Source organism: Trichechus manatus, unplaced genomic scaffold (assembly GCF_000243295.1).
Source record: "Trichechus manatus latirostris isolate Lorelei unplaced genomic scaffold, TriManLat1.0 scaffold00015, whole genome shotgun sequence".
NCBI classification, from domain to species: Eukaryota; Metazoa; Chordata; class Mammalia; order Sirenia; family Trichechidae; genus Trichechus; species Trichechus manatus.
The window spans coordinates 17,255,391-17,276,658 of record NW_004443951.1 but is presented as its reverse complement, the minus strand read 5'-3'; the positions used below and the strand labels follow the sequence as shown (position 1 = coordinate 17,276,658).

At 50.0% G+C, this 21,268-nt stretch overlaps 3 protein-coding genes across 3 annotated transcripts in view; 1 reads left to right on the top strand and 2 right to left on the bottom strand.

The window, feature by feature from the left end:
- Positions 1–3,603, top strand: part of LOC101340274 (peptidyl-prolyl cis-trans isomerase E) — an 8,217-nt gene extending 4,614 nt beyond the window's left edge. Inside the window, exons 2-3 of the mRNA XM_012554289.2 lie at positions 2,804–2,946; positions 3,198–3,603. Of these exons, the coding sequence (XP_012409743.1) occupies positions 2,804–2,946; positions 3,198–3,266 (212 nt within the window). The 3' untranslated portion in view covers positions 3,267–3,603. The remainder of the gene's footprint in view (positions 1–2,803; positions 2,947–3,197) is intronic.
- A 4,665-nt stretch (positions 3,604–8,268) lies between these two features.
- LOC101361843 (bone morphogenetic protein 8B) overlaps positions 8,269–21,268 on the bottom strand; it is a 43,352-nt gene continuing 30,352 nt past the window's right edge. The window contains exons 7-10 of the mRNA XM_004372083.1: positions 15,333–15,527; positions 14,420–14,499; positions 13,771–13,881; positions 8,269–8,447 (exon numbers count right to left, since the gene is read on the bottom strand). Coding sequence (XP_004372140.1) covers positions 8,298–8,447; positions 13,771–13,881; positions 14,420–14,499; positions 15,333–15,527 — 536 coding nt within the window. The 3' untranslated portion in view covers positions 8,269–8,297. The remainder of the gene's footprint in view (positions 8,448–13,770; positions 13,882–14,419; positions 14,500–15,332; positions 15,528–21,268) is intronic.
- Positions 19,772–21,268, bottom strand: part of LOC105756036 (succinyl-CoA:3-ketoacid coenzyme A transferase 2, mitochondrial-like) — a 2,871-nt gene continuing 1,374 nt past the window's right edge. The window contains exon 2 of the mRNA XM_012554215.1: positions 19,772–21,247. Coding sequence (XP_012409669.1) covers positions 19,772–21,247 — 1,476 coding nt within the window. The remainder of the gene's footprint in view (positions 21,248–21,268) is intronic.

The window sequence follows — 21,268 nt, the reverse complement described above, 5'->3', positions numbered from 1 at the left end:
TATTATTGATATTGTTTGATAATTTCCACATTCTGTTGGATCACCTTTCTTTGGAATGGGTACAAATATGGATCTCTTCTGGTCGGTTGGCCAGGTAGCTGTCTTCCAAATTTCTTGGCATAGACGAGTGAGCACTTCCAGCACTGCATCCATTTGTTGAAACATCTCAGTTGGTATTCTGTCAATTCCTGGAGGCTTGTTTTTCCCCAATGCTTTCAGTGCAGCTTGCACCTCTTCCTTCAATACTGTCAGTTCCTGATCATATGCTACATCCTGAAATGGGTGAACAATTCTTTTTGGTACGGTGACTCTGTGTATTCCTTCCATCTTCTATTGATGCTTCCTGCGTTGTTTAGTATTTTTCTTGTAGAATCCTTCAATATTGCAACTTGAGGCTTGAATTTTTTCTTCAGTTCTTTCAGCTTGAGAAATGCTGAGCGTGTTCTTCCCTTTTGGTTTTCTATCTCTAGGTCTTTGTGTATTTCATTAAAATACTTCGTCTTCTTGAGCCCCGCTTTGAAATCTTCTTTTCAGCTCTTTGACTTCATTATGTCTTCTTTTCGCTTTAGCTACTCTGCGTTCAAAAGCAAGCTTCAGAATCTCTTCTGACATCCATTTTGGTCCTTTCTTTCTTTCTTGTCTTGCTAATGACCTCTTGCTTTCTTCAAGTATGATGTCCTTGATGTTATTCCACAACTCATCTGATCTTCATTCATTAGTGTTCAGTGCGTCAAATCTGTTCTTGAGGTGGTCTCTAAATTCAGGTGGGATATACTCAAGGTCATACTTTGGCTCTCGTGGACTTGTTCTAATTTTCTTCAACTTCAACTTGCATGTAAGCAATTGATAGTCTGTCCACAGCCAGCCCCTGGCCTTGTTCTGACTGATGATATCGAGCTTTTCCATCCTCTCTTTCCACAAATGTAGTCGATTTGATTCCTGTGTATTCCATCTGGTGAAGTCCATGTGTATAGTCGCCATTTATGTTGTTGAAAAAAGATATTTGCAGTGAAGAAGTTGTTGGTCTTGCAAAATTCTGTCATGCTATCTACAGCATCGTTTTTATCACCAAGGCCATATTTTCCAACTATAAATCCTTCTTTGTTTCCAACTTTCGCATTCCAATCGTCAGTAATTATCACTGCATCCTGATTGCATGTTCAATCAATTTCAGACTACAGAAGTTGGTAAAAATCTTCAGTTTCTTCATGTTTGGCCTTAGTGGTTGGTGTGTAAATTTGAATAATAGTCATATTAACAGGTCTTCCTTATAGGTGTATGGATATTATCCTATCACTGACAGTGTTGTACTCAGGATAGATCTTGAAATGTTCTTTTCGACGATGAAGGCGATGCCATTCTTCTTCAGTTTGTCATTCCCAGCATGGTAGACCATACGATTGTCTGATTCAGAATGGCCAGTACCAGTCCATTTCAACTCACTAATGCCTTTATGTGTTTCATTTCATTTTTGATGCTTCCAATTTTCCTAGATTCATACTTCATACTTCCCACATTCCTATTATTTATGGATGTTTGCAGCTATTTCTTCTCATTTTAAGTTGTGCCACGTCAGCAAATGAAGGTCCCGAAAGCTTGACTCCATTCACGTCATTAAGGTCGACTCTACTTTGAGGAGGCAGGTCTTCCCCAGTCGTCACTGAGTGCCTTCCAACCTGAGGGGCTCATCTTCTGGCACTATATCAGACAATGTTCTGCTGTTATTCATAAGGTTTTCACTGGCTAATTTTTTCAGAAGTAGACGACCAGGTCCTTCTTCCTAGTCTGTTTTAGACTGGAAGCTTAGCTGAAACCTGTCCACCATGGGTGACCCTGCTGGTATTTGAATACCAGAAGCATAGCTTCCAGCATCACAGCAATACTCAAGCCCCCACAGTACCACAAACTGACCAATGCGTGGAGGTGAAATTATATAGTTCTTCTTTCATTTATTTCCCGTCTGCCTTCCTAGGATGTCGGCTTCATGAGAGTAGGACTCAATCTTTCTTGTTCACCACTGTATTCTGGAACAGCGTATAGCACATAATAACCACGTAATAAATATTTGGTATCTAAATATTTAAAATAGACATTAACAGGGGTGAGTTGGTATGTGTTGGACACCCTGATACACTCTGGGGATTGAGAGTGGAGTGGGATCTGGTCCCTATCTGAAGGGAGCACAGTCTAGAGGCCCCTCCGTGAAGAGTGGGGTTTCTCATTACCACAGACCAGTGCAGCTTCTTCTGCAGCATCCTCTTCAGCCCCCGCCAAACCCGGCCTTTTAGACTTAAACTCAGATGTCACCTCCTCCAGAAAGCCTTCCCTGCCACTCATAGTGGCACTGATGCTGTACACTCGCTCGCTTTCACTTTGATTCTCTCTCTCTGCTGCCTCTTGTGCTCCCTCCATTCCCCACACAGATGTCCATGTCACTGAGCTTCACTATGTTGTAGCACAAATGAGTAACTCTTTTCCACTAGACTGAGCTCCACTAGAACTGGGACTATGTTTTGCTTACCAGTGTCCCCAGGGTTTGACAGAAGCCTCTTTACAAAGTAGACACTTAACAAGTATTTGTGAAATAAATGACAGAACAAACCAGTATAAAATGATTAAAACAACCCTGATCACCTCGTTTCACTGAATGAATGAATGAATGACAAGCTGGACACACCCAAGTGGGCTGTGTGTCCAGTTTCTGAGCCTCCCTGGCTGCAGGGCCGGAGACAGGTCTGCACAGGTGTCCTCTGAGGCTGGGAGCCAGGGGCGCCGCGAGCCAGTGTGGTCGTTCCCTCCTCAGGCCTTCTCTCCATGGCCAACTCCGGCCCAAACACCAACGGCTCCCAGTTCTTCCTGACGTGTGACAAGACAGACTGGCTGGATGGCAAGCACGTGGTGTTTGGGGAGGTCACCGAAGGCCTGGATGTCTTGCGGCAGATTGAGGTAGGTGGCCGGAATGAGCCTCCTCCTCCCCGCCCTTGGTGCACAGCCCTGTTGGGGAGCTGAGGGGCGCTCGGTGGCCAGGAGAGCTGGGCCCGGGGCTCCCCAGGAGGAGGGGCTGCTCTGCCCTGTAGCCCTTCTTCTGAAGGGACAGGTTCTAGGGTGGGAGTGGGCAGATGGGGTGGGTACCCTAAGCAGCTCTTTGTCCCCCCCTCGTCCCTCCCCCGATTCCTCCTCTTCTGTTCTGCACAAAGGCCCAGGGCAGCAAGGACGGGAAGCCAAAGCAGAAAGTGATCATCGCTGACTGTGGAGAGTATGTGTGATCTGGCTCTTTCTCTGCTCTGCCCTCTCTCTGCTCCTGCCCGTGTGTCCAGGGGAACCAGCAGGGGGTCCCTGAGGGTGTCCCTTTGAAGAAGCAGTGTTTGTACCAGGAGACCTTCCTTGGTGACCATTGGAGAAGCCCCTCTGCAGGCACGGTGGGGACTTCCTTTGGGCTCCTCCCAGAGCGTGGCTGTGGGCACGGAGCCAGCGCAGGTGCCTGCCCGCCCCACTGTGGATGGTCCGTGGATGGTCACCAGCTTCACCAGGCCTTTGCTGCCGGGACCTCTCCTGGGCCTGCTGGGACGTTTTCTTCTGGTGAAAGAAATCCTAGTTTTTGTACTGCCACCTCCAGCTAGCTCCTGGGAGTTGTCAGAAGTTGCATCTATAGCTAAGTTGTCCCACTGAGGCAGGCTTTTCTTCCCTCCCTGGGCTGATTCCCTAAGAGTCCAGTCAGATGTCACTGTCAGACCATAGTCAGGGACATTGTCAGAGGACATCAAAGGTCGTGGGAAAGTTCCTGTCTCCTGCTGCCTCTGCTCCTGAACTCATGCTGGCCAGTCTTATCGCCAACTAGCATACTTGCCAGTCTCCGTGATCACTTGTTTTATTTGTTCATCCATTCTACAGTTATTTTTATAACTCAGAATGCCTTCTCTGTGTCAGATACTCATTTGTCAGGAGACAGAGGAGGTTGGCAAACTATGGCCAACTAGTAATCCAGCCCACTGCCTACTTTTGTGAATAAAGTTTCTTTGGAACAAGCCACATCCGTGCATTTACATATTATCTGTGGCTGCTTTCTGTGATTGTACTGGTATTTCCTCTCTTTACCAGCACATCTGCCTCCAGGTGTACCATTTGTCTCAGTCACGCAGCCTCACAGCAACCCTCTGAGGAACAAGTTGTGGGACCTGCTTTTTAGTGGAGAAAACTGAGTCTTATAGAGTTCAGGTGATGGAAAACTAGAGAGCCATGTTTTCAAAAAATATTTAATAATTGAAATTTTTACTATATAATAAAGTGGAGAAAGGATGTCACAAAGCAATTTATATGGTATATAAATAACGTATAAACATATATTTGTATGTATAATCAAAGAAAAAAGCCTAGAAATAAATTCACCAAAATATTAATAGCATTTATCTTAGTACTAGGACTGTGGTGATTTGAATTATATTTTACCTTTGGTGTTTTCCTAAATTTCCTTGAAACTGCATTATTTTTGTAATAGATTAAAAAACACATTTTTTAAAAGGTGGGTCAAGCAATTGCATAAGGCTTTTCATAAGTAGTAAAACCCTGGATGGACAATTCGCCTGTTCAAATTGCCGTAAGAGGACCTGGTGGGTTCTAAACTCCCAGCAGGATGTGGCCTGTGGAATCCCGGCATCTCTGAGAGCACACGGCAGTTTCACTGGCCATTGCCGGCCTGGGCATGTTCATCAGGCCTTTAAAGCAGGTGAGAATATAAGTCCTCCCCTCCTTCCCTTGGGGACGGCTGTGTGTAGATTTTTTAGGGAAAAGCACAGCTCTGAAATAAATACACTATCACCTGCAGAACACATTCAGGGAGGAGGTTTAATGGGACAGCACAGAGGTGGTTCAAAATCAGCAAATTGGTTTGTAATAAAAATGCCAACAGCTGCCTGTTGTTAAGCATTTACATGCCGGTCATTGTGCTGAATGTTCTGGAAGGAAAGAAGCAATACCTTACTCTACAGAGAAAGTAGAACCAGGATTCAAATCCATTTGGTTCCAAAAGTCTATACTCCTACTATACTGCCCCTTTTCCTATTTCCTAGAAGTTTTCCTAGCGTGTGGTACTTCCCTACCTTGGTTGTTGTTAGTTGTGTCAATTCAGTTCATACTCATGATGACCCCATGTGTGCCAGAGTAGAACTCTGCTCCATAGGGTTTGCTTTTGGAAGCAGATCTCCAGGCTTTTCTTTCAAGGTGCCTCTGGGTGGGTTCAAACCACTAGCCTTTTGGTTGGTAGCCCAGTGCTTAACTATTTGTGCCACTCAAGGACTCCTAGTCAGAAGCCTGTGAACACTAAAACGCTCATGACCTGGCATCGAGGCCAGTGTTGCACTGCAGTTAGCAGGACTGCTGTCCATTTCTCCTCAGCCTTTTTATATGTGTCCCGGGGCAGATTATCCAATAAACCAGGTAAGCACAGGGTTACTTGTACTTACTTACTAATCTGTAGTGAACAATTTCACATTTTTTCACCACATCAAAGATTCTTCTAGGTATGGCTGGCATCTATCTCTCTCCCAACTCCACAGCACCTTCCTACAGAACCAAAGCCTCTTTTTACCAAATTCACAATCCCTGACGGGTGGATGACTCAGTAAGCAAGCTAAGCACAGGCTTACTTGTGCTTACTTACTATTCTGTAGTGAACAATTTCATGTGGGTTTCACTTTGATGTGGTGTGGTGAAACCCATGTGAAATTGCTCACTACAGATTAGTAAGCACAAGTAAGCCCGTGCTTTCCTTGCTTACTGAATAGTCCGCCCGATTGTGTCTTCCCTTCCTGTCAACTGTCATCGATTTCTCATTGCTGTCAATGGGTCTGAACTGACACCCCTCCCCCCTTATTTATCTTTCTAGTCTTGTGCAACCAGATGAACAAGCCATTCCCTGAGCAAGGGAAAGGGAAGTGATGGCACCTGCCAGCTTGGGCCACCCACTGTAGCCACCATGTTTGGCTCATCAAACATGACTCTTGTGGAATAAAACGCATGGGCTTTGTGTCCACAATTGTTTTATGGCTCAAGGGATTTTTCTATTTGATTTCATTTGGTAACCATTTGAATGCCAAAAGTTGATGGAAGTCTGACTATTGGGCAGGTAGGTGATGACTTAACTGTTTTTAATCTGTTCTGCATGAAAAAGGAGGATTGCAACTCCTACTCATTCTGCTGGCACAGCATGACAGGGAAGGTTGACTCAGCATCTTCAAACCTTGGGTTGATTTGACAGACACCTAATAGTGCCAGGTCATTGGCTGGGCACTAAAGATACCAGGTCAAGTAGAAATTTAGTTTTCAAAATAACTGGCTAATTTACAGTTCTCCACTCTCCTTGATGTTGGGAAAAGAGAACTGTTAAGTAAGTACTGGAATGGCAAATAGATTCCCGGTTACGTGCTAACGCTGATCTGTGATGGCCACCCGAGTCTGCATTCAGGGCTGTGAGCCCAAGTCTGGACTCAGTATGAGACAGGGCTGGTAGACACATTCCCTGACTGGAAGGCCCTTTGGAGACAGAAGAGTCCAATGCCTTCTGTTACAGATGGAAAACTGAAGTCCAGATGAGGAAGCTAACTACATGTCAGGTCTCCTACATCCAGGCCAGGTCCCTATGTAGGTAGGTGATGGGGAACTCACTACCTTACAGACAGGCTGGGCCTGCCCCCCTGTGCAGGGGAGGGTCTCCCAGGTCCAGGTGGAGGCGCTGCTGTCCTGCAGCACAGCCCCCAGGCCCACCCCTGCCAGACCTGCTCTCCTGGAGGCCCCTCCTCAGAGATGCGTATCACTGGGCTGGGCCTAAAGACGGGGTGGGGCCAGGAGCTGCTTTTAGTGACGGTATTTCAGGGTTCCTGCAGCTGGACTCCACCAGCAGGTTAATTACAGGCTTAGCAAGTCAGAAATCAAATGAACACTCCAACTCCCAGCAGCTGCTCCAAGGAGAAAGCACAGTCGTCTCCAGGAACAGTGGAGGCTGAGACAAACCTCCCCACCCAGCTCAGCTTAATTATTGCCTGTCACTGCCCCGGAACGGGTTTTTTTGGCTCACAGGCCCCAAGAACCATGACAGGGCTCCTGGGCACAGAGGGTGACACAGACTGGTGACCAGCCTGTTTCTGACAACTGGACACAAATGCAGGTGCTGACAAGCCCCTGCCCTCACCCCCTGTCTGGGCACTGGCTATCCAGTGTGGTGGATACAAGGCTCTGGGTAGAATGGGTTGTGCCCTAGCGTGGCAGGAGATGGCAAGCAGTTCTCACATCACATGCCCACTTGGATCTGTAGGCAGTGGCTGCCTGGATGTCTGTGTTGATCATTTTGAGATTCTGTCCAGATCCGGGAGAGAAAATGTCAAGATTGATTATTGATGGCTGCCACAGAGAAGGGAAGGGGAAATGATGGCATCTGTGCTATGCCACCCACCCCGTTTGGCTCAGCAAACGCATAACTTCCACAGAGCTCAGCTCTCGATCAGTCAACACAGTGAAGGGGAAAGATGAGTTCACTGGAAGCCCCCAAGGTGCTTTGATGCTCCAAAGGCCAACAACAGTCCACACACTGCACATCTTCGCCAGGCAGCAGAGGCAGACAGAAGGGCAGGAAGCAGGAAGATAAATGCCATTAGCTTTAGCCCAGAATCATTATGTCCATTCAGCTCTTTCTTGAGTTGGCCCACCTGTCTATCTGTGGGCAGCAGTTTGGTAATTCAGATCAAAGAGTATACAACACTGAGGACAAGTCCATGCTATTCTCCAGAAAAGCCCAGTGTTGCAGCTGGGAGGGGCAGGCAGTAGAGGTGGGCCAGACCCCATCTACATATACTGGAACCCTGTAATGGGTGGAGAAGAGACTGTATGGGCCAGTCTCAGGCTCCAGGTGCCTCTCAGGTCATCCCACAGCCTGAGATGGGCCAGTGATGGTCATGGACAGGTCCTCAGACAGGACTTTCGTGCCAACCCCAGAGAGCCCAGTCAGCACGTGCTTCTGGGGCAGGAGGGTAAGGTGGACCCCTGCTTGCTGACTCAGAACCCCAGGGCTGGAGGCAGGAAAGTGTGTCACAGGCCTCAGGCAGGGGAAGTGGGGGTAGACAGTCCTGGAGAGGACAGAGCCTGACATGAAGGAAGCAGGGGCATGGACAAGGTGACCTCTGAGGGCCATCCCTGCCAACCCTGCCTAGGGTTTGGGGATTTCCTGCCCCTGGAGAGAGGTGAGAAGTCTTCTGGGGTCCTGACTGGGTGGGGCTGGAGGGCTGCAGCAGGCCCAGGCGGGCGCGCCTTCAGTGGCAGCCACAGGCCTTGACCACCATGTTGCGGTGCTTGCGCAGGATGACATTGTTGCTGCTGTCGTAGTAGAGCACGGAGGTGGCGCTCAGCTTGGTGGGCGCGCAGCATGCCTTGGGGACAGCGTCAGGCTTCATCAGGTGCACCTAGCCAGGGAGGGCAGAGGCAGAGGCGTGAGCACGACAGCCTCCTCCGAGGACCCACCCACCCAGCCCCCAGCTCCCACCTGTTCCCCGCGCAGGCCCCGGCTCACAGCTCTCCGGCCCTGCACACTCCATCCTCTCTTGCAGCCACAGTGGGTGCTAACTGGCACGGCTGACCCTGCCACTGCCCTCCTGGGGCCCTTCCCTCACCCGTACTACCCTCAGGGCTCAGCCTGAGCCCCTGGCTTGGTGGTTCAGGCCCCACATGCTTGTCCCACTGCTCCCCGGACCTCCTGCCCACGCCCTGCCATGTCCACCCCCTTCAGACATGGAAAGTCTGCTGTTCCCCCAACACACCATGCACCTGGTGCCCAAGCCCTCTGCCTGGAACGTTCTCTGAAGGACCTCCTCTGGGATCCCTCCACTTTATCCTTCTCCGTATCCCTGATCATATCTTTTTCTTTTTTTTTTTTTTCAGCCTTTGGTTTTTTTTTATTGTTGTAGTTTAAATGAAGTTTACATTTAAAGTTAGTCTCCCATACAAAAATTTATACACACACTGTTATGTGACCCTAAATGCTCTCCCCATAAAGTGACAGCACACTCCTCCTTTCCACCCCTGATTCCCCATGTCCATTCAGCCAGCTCCTAACCCTCTCTGCCTTGCCATCTCACCTCCAGACAGAAGCTGCCCATTTAGTCTCTTGTATCTGCTTGAGCTAAGAGGCACACTCCTCATGAGTATCAGTTTATGTCCCATAGTCCAGTCCAATCCCTGTCTGAAGAGTTGGCCTCAGGAACTGTTTTAGTTCTGGGCTGATAGAGAATCCGGGGGCCATGCTTTCCAGGGTTCCTTCAGTCCCTGATCATGTCTTGTCATCATGATCTGTTTGTGGGTCTGTCTCCCTCTCCAGAGGGTGACCCAGTGAATGTTCATAGAACATTCTAGACATTCAAGGTTCACCTTTGATGTGTTCGGCACTCAGGGGCAGATTATCCAATAAGCAAGGTAAGCATGATACTAACCTTACTTACCAGATCATCTGTAGTGAACAATTTCACATGATGTGGTGAACACATGATGTGGTGAAACCCATGTGAAATTGTTCACTCCAGATTAGTAAGTAAGCACAAGTAAGCCTGTGCTTACCTTGCTGACTAGATAATCCACTCCTGTCAGGGACTGTAAATTTAAAAAGAGGCTTTGATTCTGTAGGAAGATGCTGTGGGGTTGGGAGAGAGACAGATGCCAGCCAGACCTAGAAGCAAATCTTTGATGTGGTTAAAAAAAAAAAAAGTGAAATTGTTCACTAGAGATGATCTGGTAAGCAAGGTAAGCACTGTGCTTACCTTGCATATTGGATAATCAGTCCCTGTCAGCACTATCATCTCTCAAAGTACTTTCTGATTTCATGACAACTTCTGAGGCAAGCATTGCTCTGTGCAGATAAGGAAACTGAGGCACAGAGACCACGGGACGCATCCAGAGTCACATGCCTACTGCAGTGTGGCCAGGATGTGCCCCAGGTCAGTGATCTCTCTACCACACCCTAGAACAGCTTTTACCCACCAAAAGAGCCTGACTGAATGAGCAGGCCATTTTCAGCCTCCATAAAAATACTGATCCTGAGACTTGGCTGGATGAGCTGCTGTTTACACTGAAGGTCCCCAAGGTCAGCACCACTGTCCAGTGGGGATGTGGAGACAGAAGGAAACCTGCTGCTGGCAGTGTGTGTGGGCTGCTCGACTGGCCAGGACCTCCAGCCCTCACAGGTGCTGCTGAGCAGGACCCAGACGAAGCTGTCTGACAGGGGGCCTGTCCCACAGCCTGGCCTCCTCGTCCCCATTGCCCCCATCACCTTTGTCTGGAAGCCCCAGCAAGGCCTCTCCAGGGATGTCCACCCAGACTAGGACATGGGGCCGCTGCTGCCAACTTTCCAGCCTCCACATGTGGGGGCTGGGCTCTCGGCATTTATGGGCCCATCTGAAGAGGCCAGGAGACATCACCCACGAGTGCCGGCCATGGGGCTCTAAGGCTGGGAACTGGGGAGGGTTTCTGCTGAGCTGGGACACGCGGGAGGGAAGTCAGTACCATGGGTGCTGCCATTCTATGACTCCTTACCCGAGACCAGAGTTCTACCCAATGAGCGACAAAAAGAGACATGGCCTTTTATACTGCCCAAACAGACTGATGAAAGAGATTTGTGAAGTCTAACATATCACTTATTCCCAAACTGGTAAGTCAGTGGTTAAGCACTCAGCTGCTAACAGAAAGGTCCCACTAGCCACTCCATGGGAGAAAGGTGTGGCAGTATGCTTTCTAAAGATTAAAACCTACTGCTGTCAAGTCAATTCTGACTCATAGTGACCTTTTAGGACAGAGTAGAACTGCCCCATAGCGTTCCCAAGGAGCGGCTGCCGACATTTTGGTTAGCAGCAGAGCTCTTAACCACTGTGCTACCAAGGCTCAGTCCATAAAGAGTACAGCCTTGGAAACCATATAGGGCAATTCCATTCTGTCCTATAGGGTCGCTATGAGTTGGAATCAATGCAACTGCAATGGGTTTTTGATTTAATATGTCACTTGATTCATTTCATCTCGGGTCAAGAAATAATAACTAACATCTTTGCACGATTCCCATGTGCCACACACTATGCTAAGTACTTTACATATATTCTATTAGAAATGCGTATTGTTACTTTTTTGTACATGAATGCACATGTGTGTATGTATAGATTTATAGACCTTTCAACATATTGATGTCTCTCAAATTCATAGCTTCAGTTTGGCCCTCTCCCCTCAGCTCCAGACACGTGGATCCAACTACCCACCTGACATCACCACCGAAGGATCTAACAGGATATCAGATGTATCGTGGCCGCAACAGAATTACCAATTTCCACCAGTCCTCCCCTCAACCCTAACAACAATTCTGCGCCACACCAGGCCTTCCCTGTCCTTGGTAAACAGAGTTCTTATCCTCTCACGCTCCTCAGGCTGCACACACAGAAGGCACCTGATCTTCTCCTTCCTCACCCCCTCCATCCACTCCATGGGAGCGTCCCATTGGTCTGCCTCCACCATCTATGCTCCTCTGACAACTTCTGACCACCTACCCAGTCGCCCTGTTCAAGCTGCCACCACCTCTTGTCAGGCGCCACAGCAGCCTCCTCACTAGCCTCCCTGCCTCCTCCACCCTTGACCTCCTACAGTCCATCCTCCCTACAGTGGCCAGAGAGATCCTTCTAGAGAGTAAGGCAGATCATGACACTCCTCTGTTTAAACACTCTAACAGCTTCTCAGTTCACTTGGTTGAACTCGGTCCACCCTGACTGGGGACCACAGGCCCTCCATGATGTGGCCCTGCCCACCTTCAACTTCACCTCCCTTCACCCTCCCCTTTGCTCACTCCACACCAGCCCCGCCTTCCTGCTGGCTCCAAGCTCATTCCTGACTTAAGGACCATGATGGTTAATTTTATGTGTCACCTTGACTGAGTCTTAGTGGTTTGTCCAGATACTGGACTGGGTGCTGTTCTGTAATGTAATGTAATGTAATAATCGTCCATGATGTGATCTGATGTGATCAACCAATCAGTTGAAAGGGGAGTTTCCTTGGGTGTGTAGCCTGCCTCCAGAATGTAAATGGATATTCTGGCAGAAATGCTCTCTTTCGACCCGGCACTCTTCTAGTTGCCTGACCTCTGGATCTTAGGATGAAAGCCTGCAGAAGTCTCTCGCCTGCCACCTGACCTACTTATTTTGGACTCACCAGCCTCCGCAGTCCCATGAGCCAGCAGAGGTCTCCAGCCTGCTGCCTGGCCTATGGATTTGGGACTTGTCAGCCCCCACAACTGCATGAGCCATTTTCTTGAAGTAAATCTCTCTCTATATATATTTATATATATTACATATACATCTCACTAGTCTTGCTCCTCTAGAGAACCCAACTAAGATGGGGCTTTTGCACTTATTTGTCTCCCTGGAACATTCTCCCTGCAGCTCTTGACACGCTCCTCCTCCTGCAGAGGCCCCGCCCAGTCTCTCTCTGCTGAGTGGCCCACACTTCCTTTCCTCACAGAAGGCATCTTCGAGTCCCCTGGTCTGTGTGTTCACTGGCATCAGCCCCAGCAGGTAGGGGCTGTCTGATGTGCCGCCCAGCCCTCGGTGAGTGCCCATGTCTGTGACTGATGCCTTGGGAGGGGCTGAGGGCCTGGGTCAAGGTGGTAACAGGAACTGTGCGGGGGGGACAGACTCTTGGGAGTACAGGTGAGATCATCACACCTGATAACCTCCTCACAGGGCAGTGGGAACCACATCACACACGGGCTGGGCCAGGTTCCTCCACACATGTCTTAGCATCCCCCCCACCTCTGCCCCCTGAGCTTTTCCAAAGGAAGTCAGCTCCTGGGTGTCCAGCAGACCCCATCTGACTGCTGGGAAAATAAGCATTAGCACAACATCAAAGCTGCTTTTGTTAATTCATTTGCTCTCAATCTAAGACAGTGATTGAGTCTAGTAAGCATAAGGATCTGGGAGACTAAGAACTAGGATTCCAGGTAAAAAGTTCTAGAAAGCCGTTTCAACACCAGAATCCGCAAACACAGAAAGCACTAACAATAAGCAGGAGCAACAGGTTCCTATTAGAAAAAATTTTAAGCTTTTAGAGTTCCCTCAGAACCTGGGGCATCGAAAAGCATACAGTCTGTAGAACCCACGGAGAACTAGGAGGGACTAGGGGAAAGCCCGTGAAAGGAAACTGAGGAGTTGAGAGCCAAAGCCCACGGTGTGTAAGCGCCACACGCTGGAGTTCCCTGACACACGCCAAGACAGAGGGTGTGCGGGGGTGCGTGCGTGCAATGACGGAGGGTGTGCGGGGGCGCAAGCCATGATGGAGGGTGTATGGAGGCACACGCACACCGCTCACATCGTGTGTACATGCGTCACAGGAGGGCAGCACACACAGGTTCACGGGGGCAGATGTGTGTTAAGTTCACACAGGTACCCAGGTGGGTGTGCGTGACTGTTACATATGCCTGGGCATCTGACCACATGGAGGTGTGCCCACATAAGTTCACAAATGTCCCATGTGTGTATGTGCAGCGCAGAGACCGTGTGTGTACACGGCTTTTTAGTCGATGTCTGCGGTGCACGTAGGTTCAGGTGTATACTGCGTGTGCATGAATTTAAGCAAAGAAAACTCCCCCAGACACGGAGCAGGTGCTCTCATTCCCCTGCGGGCTGTACGAGCCCCCTCCCGTCAGCCCCCCACCCCCATCCCCCTCACCCCTACCCAAGGTGCAGGCAGGACAGGCGCGGTACTGACCAGGGACTGCAGGATGGCGTGGTTGGTGGCATTCATGCAGGAGTCCAGTGGGAAGGAGCACTCCCCCTCACAATAATAGGCCGAGTAGCCTTGCGGGGCGATGACCCAATCCTGGGGGGAAGGGAAAGGGTGAGTCCACCATGTGCTCTTCCCGGGTCCCTGGGTCCAGCGCCGTCACAGGAGGACTCATGGCTGTGCCTCCCTGAGCCGCAGGGCGCATCTAACATCCTTGGGCTCCACAACCACCTCAGAGGTTGGAAAGCCCCGGAAGACCCTCAGTGGATAGGGCTGGGCACAGCCTGTCCCCTCCACACCCCGCCAGTGCTCTGCTGCCACACCCTCATGTCTCCTGTAGCTGCAGCCGCAGCAAACGTAGGGAGGCAGTGCCCACCCTGCCTCAGTTTCCCTGTGGCAGCTGTGACATTTTAGGTGCCTGAGGATTCAGAGTCTCCATTTTCATGATTTTTACCAAAAAATACTTTCTCATTACAAAAGTGGCACATTCTCACTTTAGAAAACTTGGGAAATACCAAAGGTAAAAAATACATAAAAAAGAAAAATCACCCATAATTCTACCTCCTCCCGGGAGGGACACTTAGGATGGAAAGGTGGGATTGTCAGTTAAGGAAGGAGCAGAGTCGGGAGTTACCAGCCAGCCGAGGTCCTGGAAGCTGACGTAGAGCTCGTGCCGCTGGCACACCTGCCGCCCGACGGAGCCGTGGACATCATCTGGAGGGACAGACAATACAAGGTCTTTTCTGGAGGCCGACTCTGTCCACCTACCATGTGGGGGTCCCCAGGAAGGGGTCTGCCCTGACGGGCATATTTGTTGAATAAATAAATGATGGGAATTTAAGCATTTGGTCTCATAAAGCCCAAACCTGGAGCTCAGCTCATGCCACCACCCGGCTCAAGAGCCTTCAATGGCTCCCAGTTACTGTAGAGTAACTCCGTGCTCAGCCTGCCCCCCCGTCCCCATCAAACAGGACCCTTGGCCACCCCAAGGATGGAGGACAAGCACATCCTTTTTCCTCCAGAGACAGCTCCCACCCTCTCCAGCCACGTCCATTCCACACATTCAAGTGCGCTCGGCTGAGCCCAGCAAAGGGCAGCGCCCGTGAAGCAGGGAACATGGCAGGTCACGGCTGTCCCTGACCCGAGGGGCTCGGCCCAGTGAGGTGACCTTTACATAAATAACTGCAGATCCTGCAAGTGTCCAGGGAAGAATCAAGGGCTGAAAGGGCCTGTGGCTGCCTGGAGGAAGGGGCGATTGACTCTGAGCGAGGTCTGGGAAGGGCTCCTGGAGAAGCCAAGGGAGGGCAGAGAGGGGACTTCCAGATGGAAGGGCGGTCAGTGCAGAGGCTCAGAGCATGAGAGAGGGGAGCGGCCGGTCGCCTGGTGCATGGGGCAAAGGCCGGTGTCTGGAGAGGTGGCTGGAGGGAGCCTGGTCGCTTGAGCCCTCCTGAAGGCCCGGAGGGTGCTGTCCCACCACCTGGCTCCCGCGCAGCCTCTCTAGGCAAACGCCTGCCAGAGCTCAGAGCCAGGCCAGCCCCGGACCTCACCGAAGATGCTCGGGAGCCTGTGTGGCTGTGGCAGCTCATTGGTTTTCTTCAGCAGCCTCCTCTTTAGTGGCCTCACTGCCCGCGGGGCTCGGACGGGACTCGGGCTCGCCCTGAAGAAAGTGACCACGAAGGGCTGTTTGGGGCGTGGCGCTCGGTGTCCCAGCAGACCGGCCAGGCCAGGGTCCACGCTGTGTCCTGAACAGAGAGAGGACAGAGGGCGGTCGGTGAGGGTGGCGTTCTTGCTCATGGGCACGGCAGGGACCTCTCTGCTGGGGCCAGGGCAGGCTCAGGAGCACAGAGGCTGAGACCTGAGGGGGGACCCGCTGTGCGTCAGTTTCCCATCTGAAGACCTGAGTCCTAAGTCCAGCCAGCTCCCTGCAGGCAGGTCTGAAAGAGGCAGTGGGTGGGAGGTCCTTGGGGAACCAGGCACCCTTATGAGTTACGGCCATGAGAATTGACATTTGCAGAGCATTTTGCATGTTTCAAAGTCATTTCACACACACATCTCACTCGATCTGTACAGTAATCCTGCATTTCGTGTTTACAGAAGAAACCTCAAAATTAGGGACCCTCAGCCTCAGGGATCCCCCCTCGGTCTGAGGACTCCAAGGCCCCGTTCAATCTTCCACCCCATGCTTTCTGGGGATGTCTGGGTATGCTTTATGGTAGCACCCAGCTAATTTTAGGAACTGCTAGCATTAGTGAGAGCTGCTCTGATCCCCATTAATGAGACCCCAAGACTCGGGGGCAGAGACACTTGAAGGAGGCCCCAGAGCCGGGGCTCAATCTTCCAGATCAAGTTCTTATCCACTCGGACGGTTTATGGTTAAAAAAGAAGGAAGGCTATAGGCAGGGACATGATTTGGGCCCAGCCCTGGGAATAATGAAGCCTATAAAAATGGGGTTTTATCCCACAGTTGTTGAAAGGCTGAAGATGACAGGAAAAACATAAGCTAATTAGCCCTGGGAATGTAAAGACGCCACCAGCAAAACCACCTTCCTGTACCTCTTTTTTATTTCCAAATATCCTCTTTTTTTTCAATTGTGAAATTAATACAATAACTATAGTAAAACAACTTTAGAGAAAAGCATATCAGTCATAAGCCTCCTCCCCCACTCCAGCATTCTTTTTCGTTTTTCTAGGGTGTTTTCATAGGCTGGTTTTTAAGTTTTACACAGTTGTCAGCACAGTGAAGAAGTCCACATTTTCCCCTCAACTTTTTCACATAAATATTTCCCTGGTTGTCAAAATAGCTCTCAACAATAAACATTCCAAATGCAGAAAATTACTTTGAGTAGATTCACCATACTTTATTTAGCTATTAATTTATTGTTAGACACTTAGGCCATTTCGTTATAAAGATGAAAATGCAATAGATCCTCTTCGTTTGTTTTTTCCTGTGAAATTTTCTTATACTAAATTATAGGAACAGGATTACTAACCCATTTTTATATTTTTTAAAACATAGTATCAATTGTTTAATTTACATGAGGATGCATGTCTTAGGCTGGGTTCTCTAGAGAAACAAAACCACTAAAGCATATAAATATATATACAGAGAGAGACTTATGTCTAGGAAATGGCTCACACGGTTGTAGAGGCTGGAACATCCCACGTCCATGGGTCAGGATAGAGGCCTCTCCTGATGCACGTAGCCACAGGGGCTGGCGAACAATCTTAACCACCACAGTGCACTTCACCTCAATGTTGGAACCCAGATCGGTAGGTTGGAGAGCAGGGCTCTTGCTCACAGGCTGTGAAAATCAATGAATCCCAACGATTGGCAGGCAAGACCACAGGTAAGCTGCTAGCTCAAGTCCCAAGAACTGGAGGTCAGATGAACAGGAGATAGCTATAGAATCCAGAATGAGCAAAAGCCCACAGGCCTTGCCAGAATATTCACTTATATTCAGTGCAGGCCACACGCCCAAGGAAACTCCCTTTCAACTGACTGGCTACTCACAGCAGATTCCATCATGGAGGTTATAAGCCTTCCTGAGGATCCCTGGAAGCGTTTAATCCTAGTTTCTATTCTACAGAAGCAGAAACTGAGATCGAGAGAGTAGTCACTGTTCAAGGTCCCAGAGCAAGCTGCAACAGAGCCAGGATATTCCTACCCTTCCCCAGCAAACTGGGCCGAGGTGCGGGGTTGCGGGGGCAAAGGGCTAGCATCTGGTTTCTTTCAGAAGTCCTACTAATTTAGCCGTCCTGGGAAAGGGCCTCTCCAGCCCTCCTTCCACAGTCAGAGCTCCCCCTTCCCACTGGTTCTGCTTTTTGCCCAACCCATTCTGGTGCGGGATTCCTTGGCTCCAGCTGGCAAGTGGTGAGCCCCTACGCTGCCCAGGTCCCCTTCCCTGAAAGGCAGAGGTGGGGGCTGCAGGAGCCTCTGGGGGCCCAGGACTCCTGCCTCTAGACCTGACTTTGTGAGGGAGCTGACAGGCATGCTGTCCCCTTTGCAGATGACAGGCTATGCTGTGGGCATGCCTCCAGATGTGGGGCACACTGTGGCCTTCCCCCTTAGGCCCGGATGGAGCTGCTGCTCCTCTGAGTCCAGGTGGGCCCAATGACGCCCCCAGTCTCACCTCATTTCTGAGCAGCCCCATCACAACCCAAAATGTCCTGGCAGCTCACCTGCCCTGTCCTGTCCCAGGGCAGGTGGTTAACCCCAATTCAAATCCTTTCCCTAATGCACCCAGGCCAAATATTGCCTCTCCCCAAGGCTTCTCTCTGCTCTAGGTGCCACCTGACCCTTCCCCTGCAGCCCCTGCCCCAGTCAGCCTGCAGATGGGGAAGTAACTCTGTTGTCACATTGAAGGACAATCTGGATGACTGGGTTGGAATCCTTGGAGGGAAATCCCACTGTGGACATGTCTAAGACTGGAACTGTTTTTGACCCTTAGGTTAGTTCTTTAAAACTTGGTAATATGAGAGACCCAGCATCTCCCTCTCTCAACTATCCTAACAGCCTGCCACTTGTCTGCTCTGGAAACCTGTTTTCCACCTGCTGCTGGAAAACTCCTGATACTTAGGGCAGATCAGGTTACCTTCCTCCCAGTAGCCCCAAAAGATGCCCTACTGTCCACTCAGTAGCATTCCATGCCTCCATCCCCTGGCCAAGGTCCCTACTCCCTCCAGGCTCTCCCCTCAGTGAGCACTGTCTCCGCCTCTGCCTCCCCGTCACTCCCTTCCAGGATCTGGTCCTGCCTTCAGGGTGAGGCTCCTTGACCTTTCTGCTCTTATCAGCATCCTCCTATCTGTTGTGTGCACTCTGAGAGCTACCGGTATAAAGCCTATGGTCCCTGCAGGCGTTTTTAACACTTTACACGTACATATTGAGTTTTTCCTTTTATTTTTTGACACTATGGGTTCAGGATAAAATACCTGACAGCCACTCTTGGGTTATGAGGGAGTGTTACACAAGAGGCTAGTTAGAGCCTCCATACAGAAAGAAGGATCTAAGCATTTCGTCTGGATAACACGGGAACACTATGATTTAAGATGAGAAAACTCATCGAAGTCCACCATAGGGTTCGAGTGCACCACCTGTTATAAGCCACAGCCTGTTATAAGCACAGGTGGACTGTTTATTTCTAGAGGAAGCTTCCTGGTGGAATGTCAGCACCAAAAGTCCCTCCTGCAGTCTCTCTCAGCAACCGGTTCACTGTCCCACTGAGATGGTCCTGCCTTCCTTCTAGGGCTATCTATTTAGCTACAAGGAGGAGGAGTGTGGAGAGAGGAAATAAGGATATAGGAAATAAAATTCAGCAACACAATGAAAGGGCCCAGAAGAAAAGTCAGAGGAGCCAAAGGAAATCTGTAGGAGTATTTCTGTCGATCACAAATTCACATGTTTGTATAATATTCTTGGTATTAGTAAAATGGTGCCTTAAGTATACTCTGAGTGCAGTTACTTTCTCCCTCATCATTTTTGTCTCTATTTCATGACTGAACTGTGAGGGAAAACACGTCAATAAAACCCTTCCTATGTGATCATCTGAATTACATGTTGTTGTTGTTGTTCGGAGCCGTAGAGTTGGCAGTGACTCACAGCGACCCTGTGTACAACAGAACGAAACACTGCCTGGCCCGGCACCATCCTCACAATCATTGTTATGCTTGAGCCCATTGTTGCAGCCACTGTGTCAGTCCATCTCATCTACTGTAATGTAAATGAAAGGGCCACCAATGTCCTCACCGATTGTCCCAGAGCTTTCTCAGCACTTACAGAACATACACAATAAGCTTTTATGTTTTTTCTCTGGTTTTTAATTAGAGTCATATGCTTCTTGAGAGAACAAAGTCTGTCCAGCTGTAGGAAGTCTGAGAGCCAGGGAGGAATCTAGTCAGACTGCTTGTGAAACGTGAAAACGTGATGACTGACTTCCTAAGAGGTGAAAATGAAAGCCACACATTCTGTGATAAAGGTTGACTTCACATTTTACATTGTAATTTGCTGCATTGGCTTGAGGTCAGGTGAGACTGTGAAGGCACACCCTGTGCTCTTTTTGATGTCATCCACTGTCAGGCCTTCCCAGAGCTCAATCAGCGTCAGTCCTCTCTTTGGGTGCACGTTGAACACGGCCCTTTCCGTGATGATTCGGTTCACACAGCGCTTCCCAGTCAGTGGCATCGTGCACTTGTCCACGATTTTGGGTTCATTTGCCTTTGAACAGTGCTCCATGGTGACCACCACTCTGGTTTTGGGACTGGACACAAGATCCATGGCACCTCCCATTCCTTTCACCTTCTTCCCGGGAATCATCCAGTTGGCCAGGTCACCGTATTTGGAAACCTGCATTCCTCCCAGCATTGTCAGACCGAGGTGCCCGCCCCTAATCATTGCAAATGATTCATCACTGGAGAAGAAAGAAGCCCCAGGAAGAACAGTGACTGTCTGTTTGCCTGCATTGATGAGATCGGCATCCACCTCACTTTGGACTGGAAATGGCCCCAAGCCCAGGATTCCGTTTTCACTCTGAAGATGAACAGTCATATTTGGGCTGATAAAGTTGCTGGCCAGGAGAGGGATTCCTATGCCCAAATTAGCATACATGCCATCCTCAAATTCCAGAGCCGCCCGTTTGATGATGCGGGTCCTCAGATTATCTTCAGATGTGTGTTTTCCCGCTCCCTCTTGTCGGACTGCTAAGCGCTCAATTCTTTTCTCATACTTTTCTCCCTTTATCAAGCGGTCTACATAAATGCTAGGCACATGGATGTCTTCTGGGGGAAATGATCCGACCTCCACAATTTCTTCAACCTCTACCACTGTGGTTTCTGCAGCTTTGCACATAGGCACGTTGAAGTTCCTTGCGCTTTTCCTGAAGATAACGTTTCCTGAGTGGTCGGCCTTCCACCCTTTCACCAAAGCAAAATCTCCTTTGATTGCTTCTTCCAGAAGGTAATGGTGGCCATGAAACTCCCTCACCTCTCTTGGCTTACTGATGACAGCGAGGTGGCCGTCATCGTAATACCTGATGGGCGCGCCTCCTTCCTGGACCAGGGTCCCGTAGCCCGTGCTGGTGTAGAAGGCGGGCACCCCAGCGCCGCCTGCGCGGATCCTCTCGGCCAGCGTGCCCTGGGGCGTCAGCTCCAGCTCTAGCTCCCCAGCTAAGTACTGGTTCTCGCAGAGAGCGTTCTCCCCCACGTAGGAGCAGATGATGCGTCTGATCTGCTTGGTGGCCAGTAAGAGGCCCAGTCCGAAGTCGTCCAAGCCGACCGTGTTGCTCACTACGGTGAGCCCTTTCACCTGGGTCTTCAGCAGGGCCCCGATCAGGTTCTCCGGGATCCCGCAGATCCCGAAGCCGCCCATCAGGACGGTGGCGTCATGAGGGATGTCCTTGACGGCTTCCACCGCGTCTGTGTAGAACTTGGCGTGGTGTCGGGGGCTGGTGGAGAAGCAGAGAGCACAATCCTTGCGAGCGGGGACGATCCG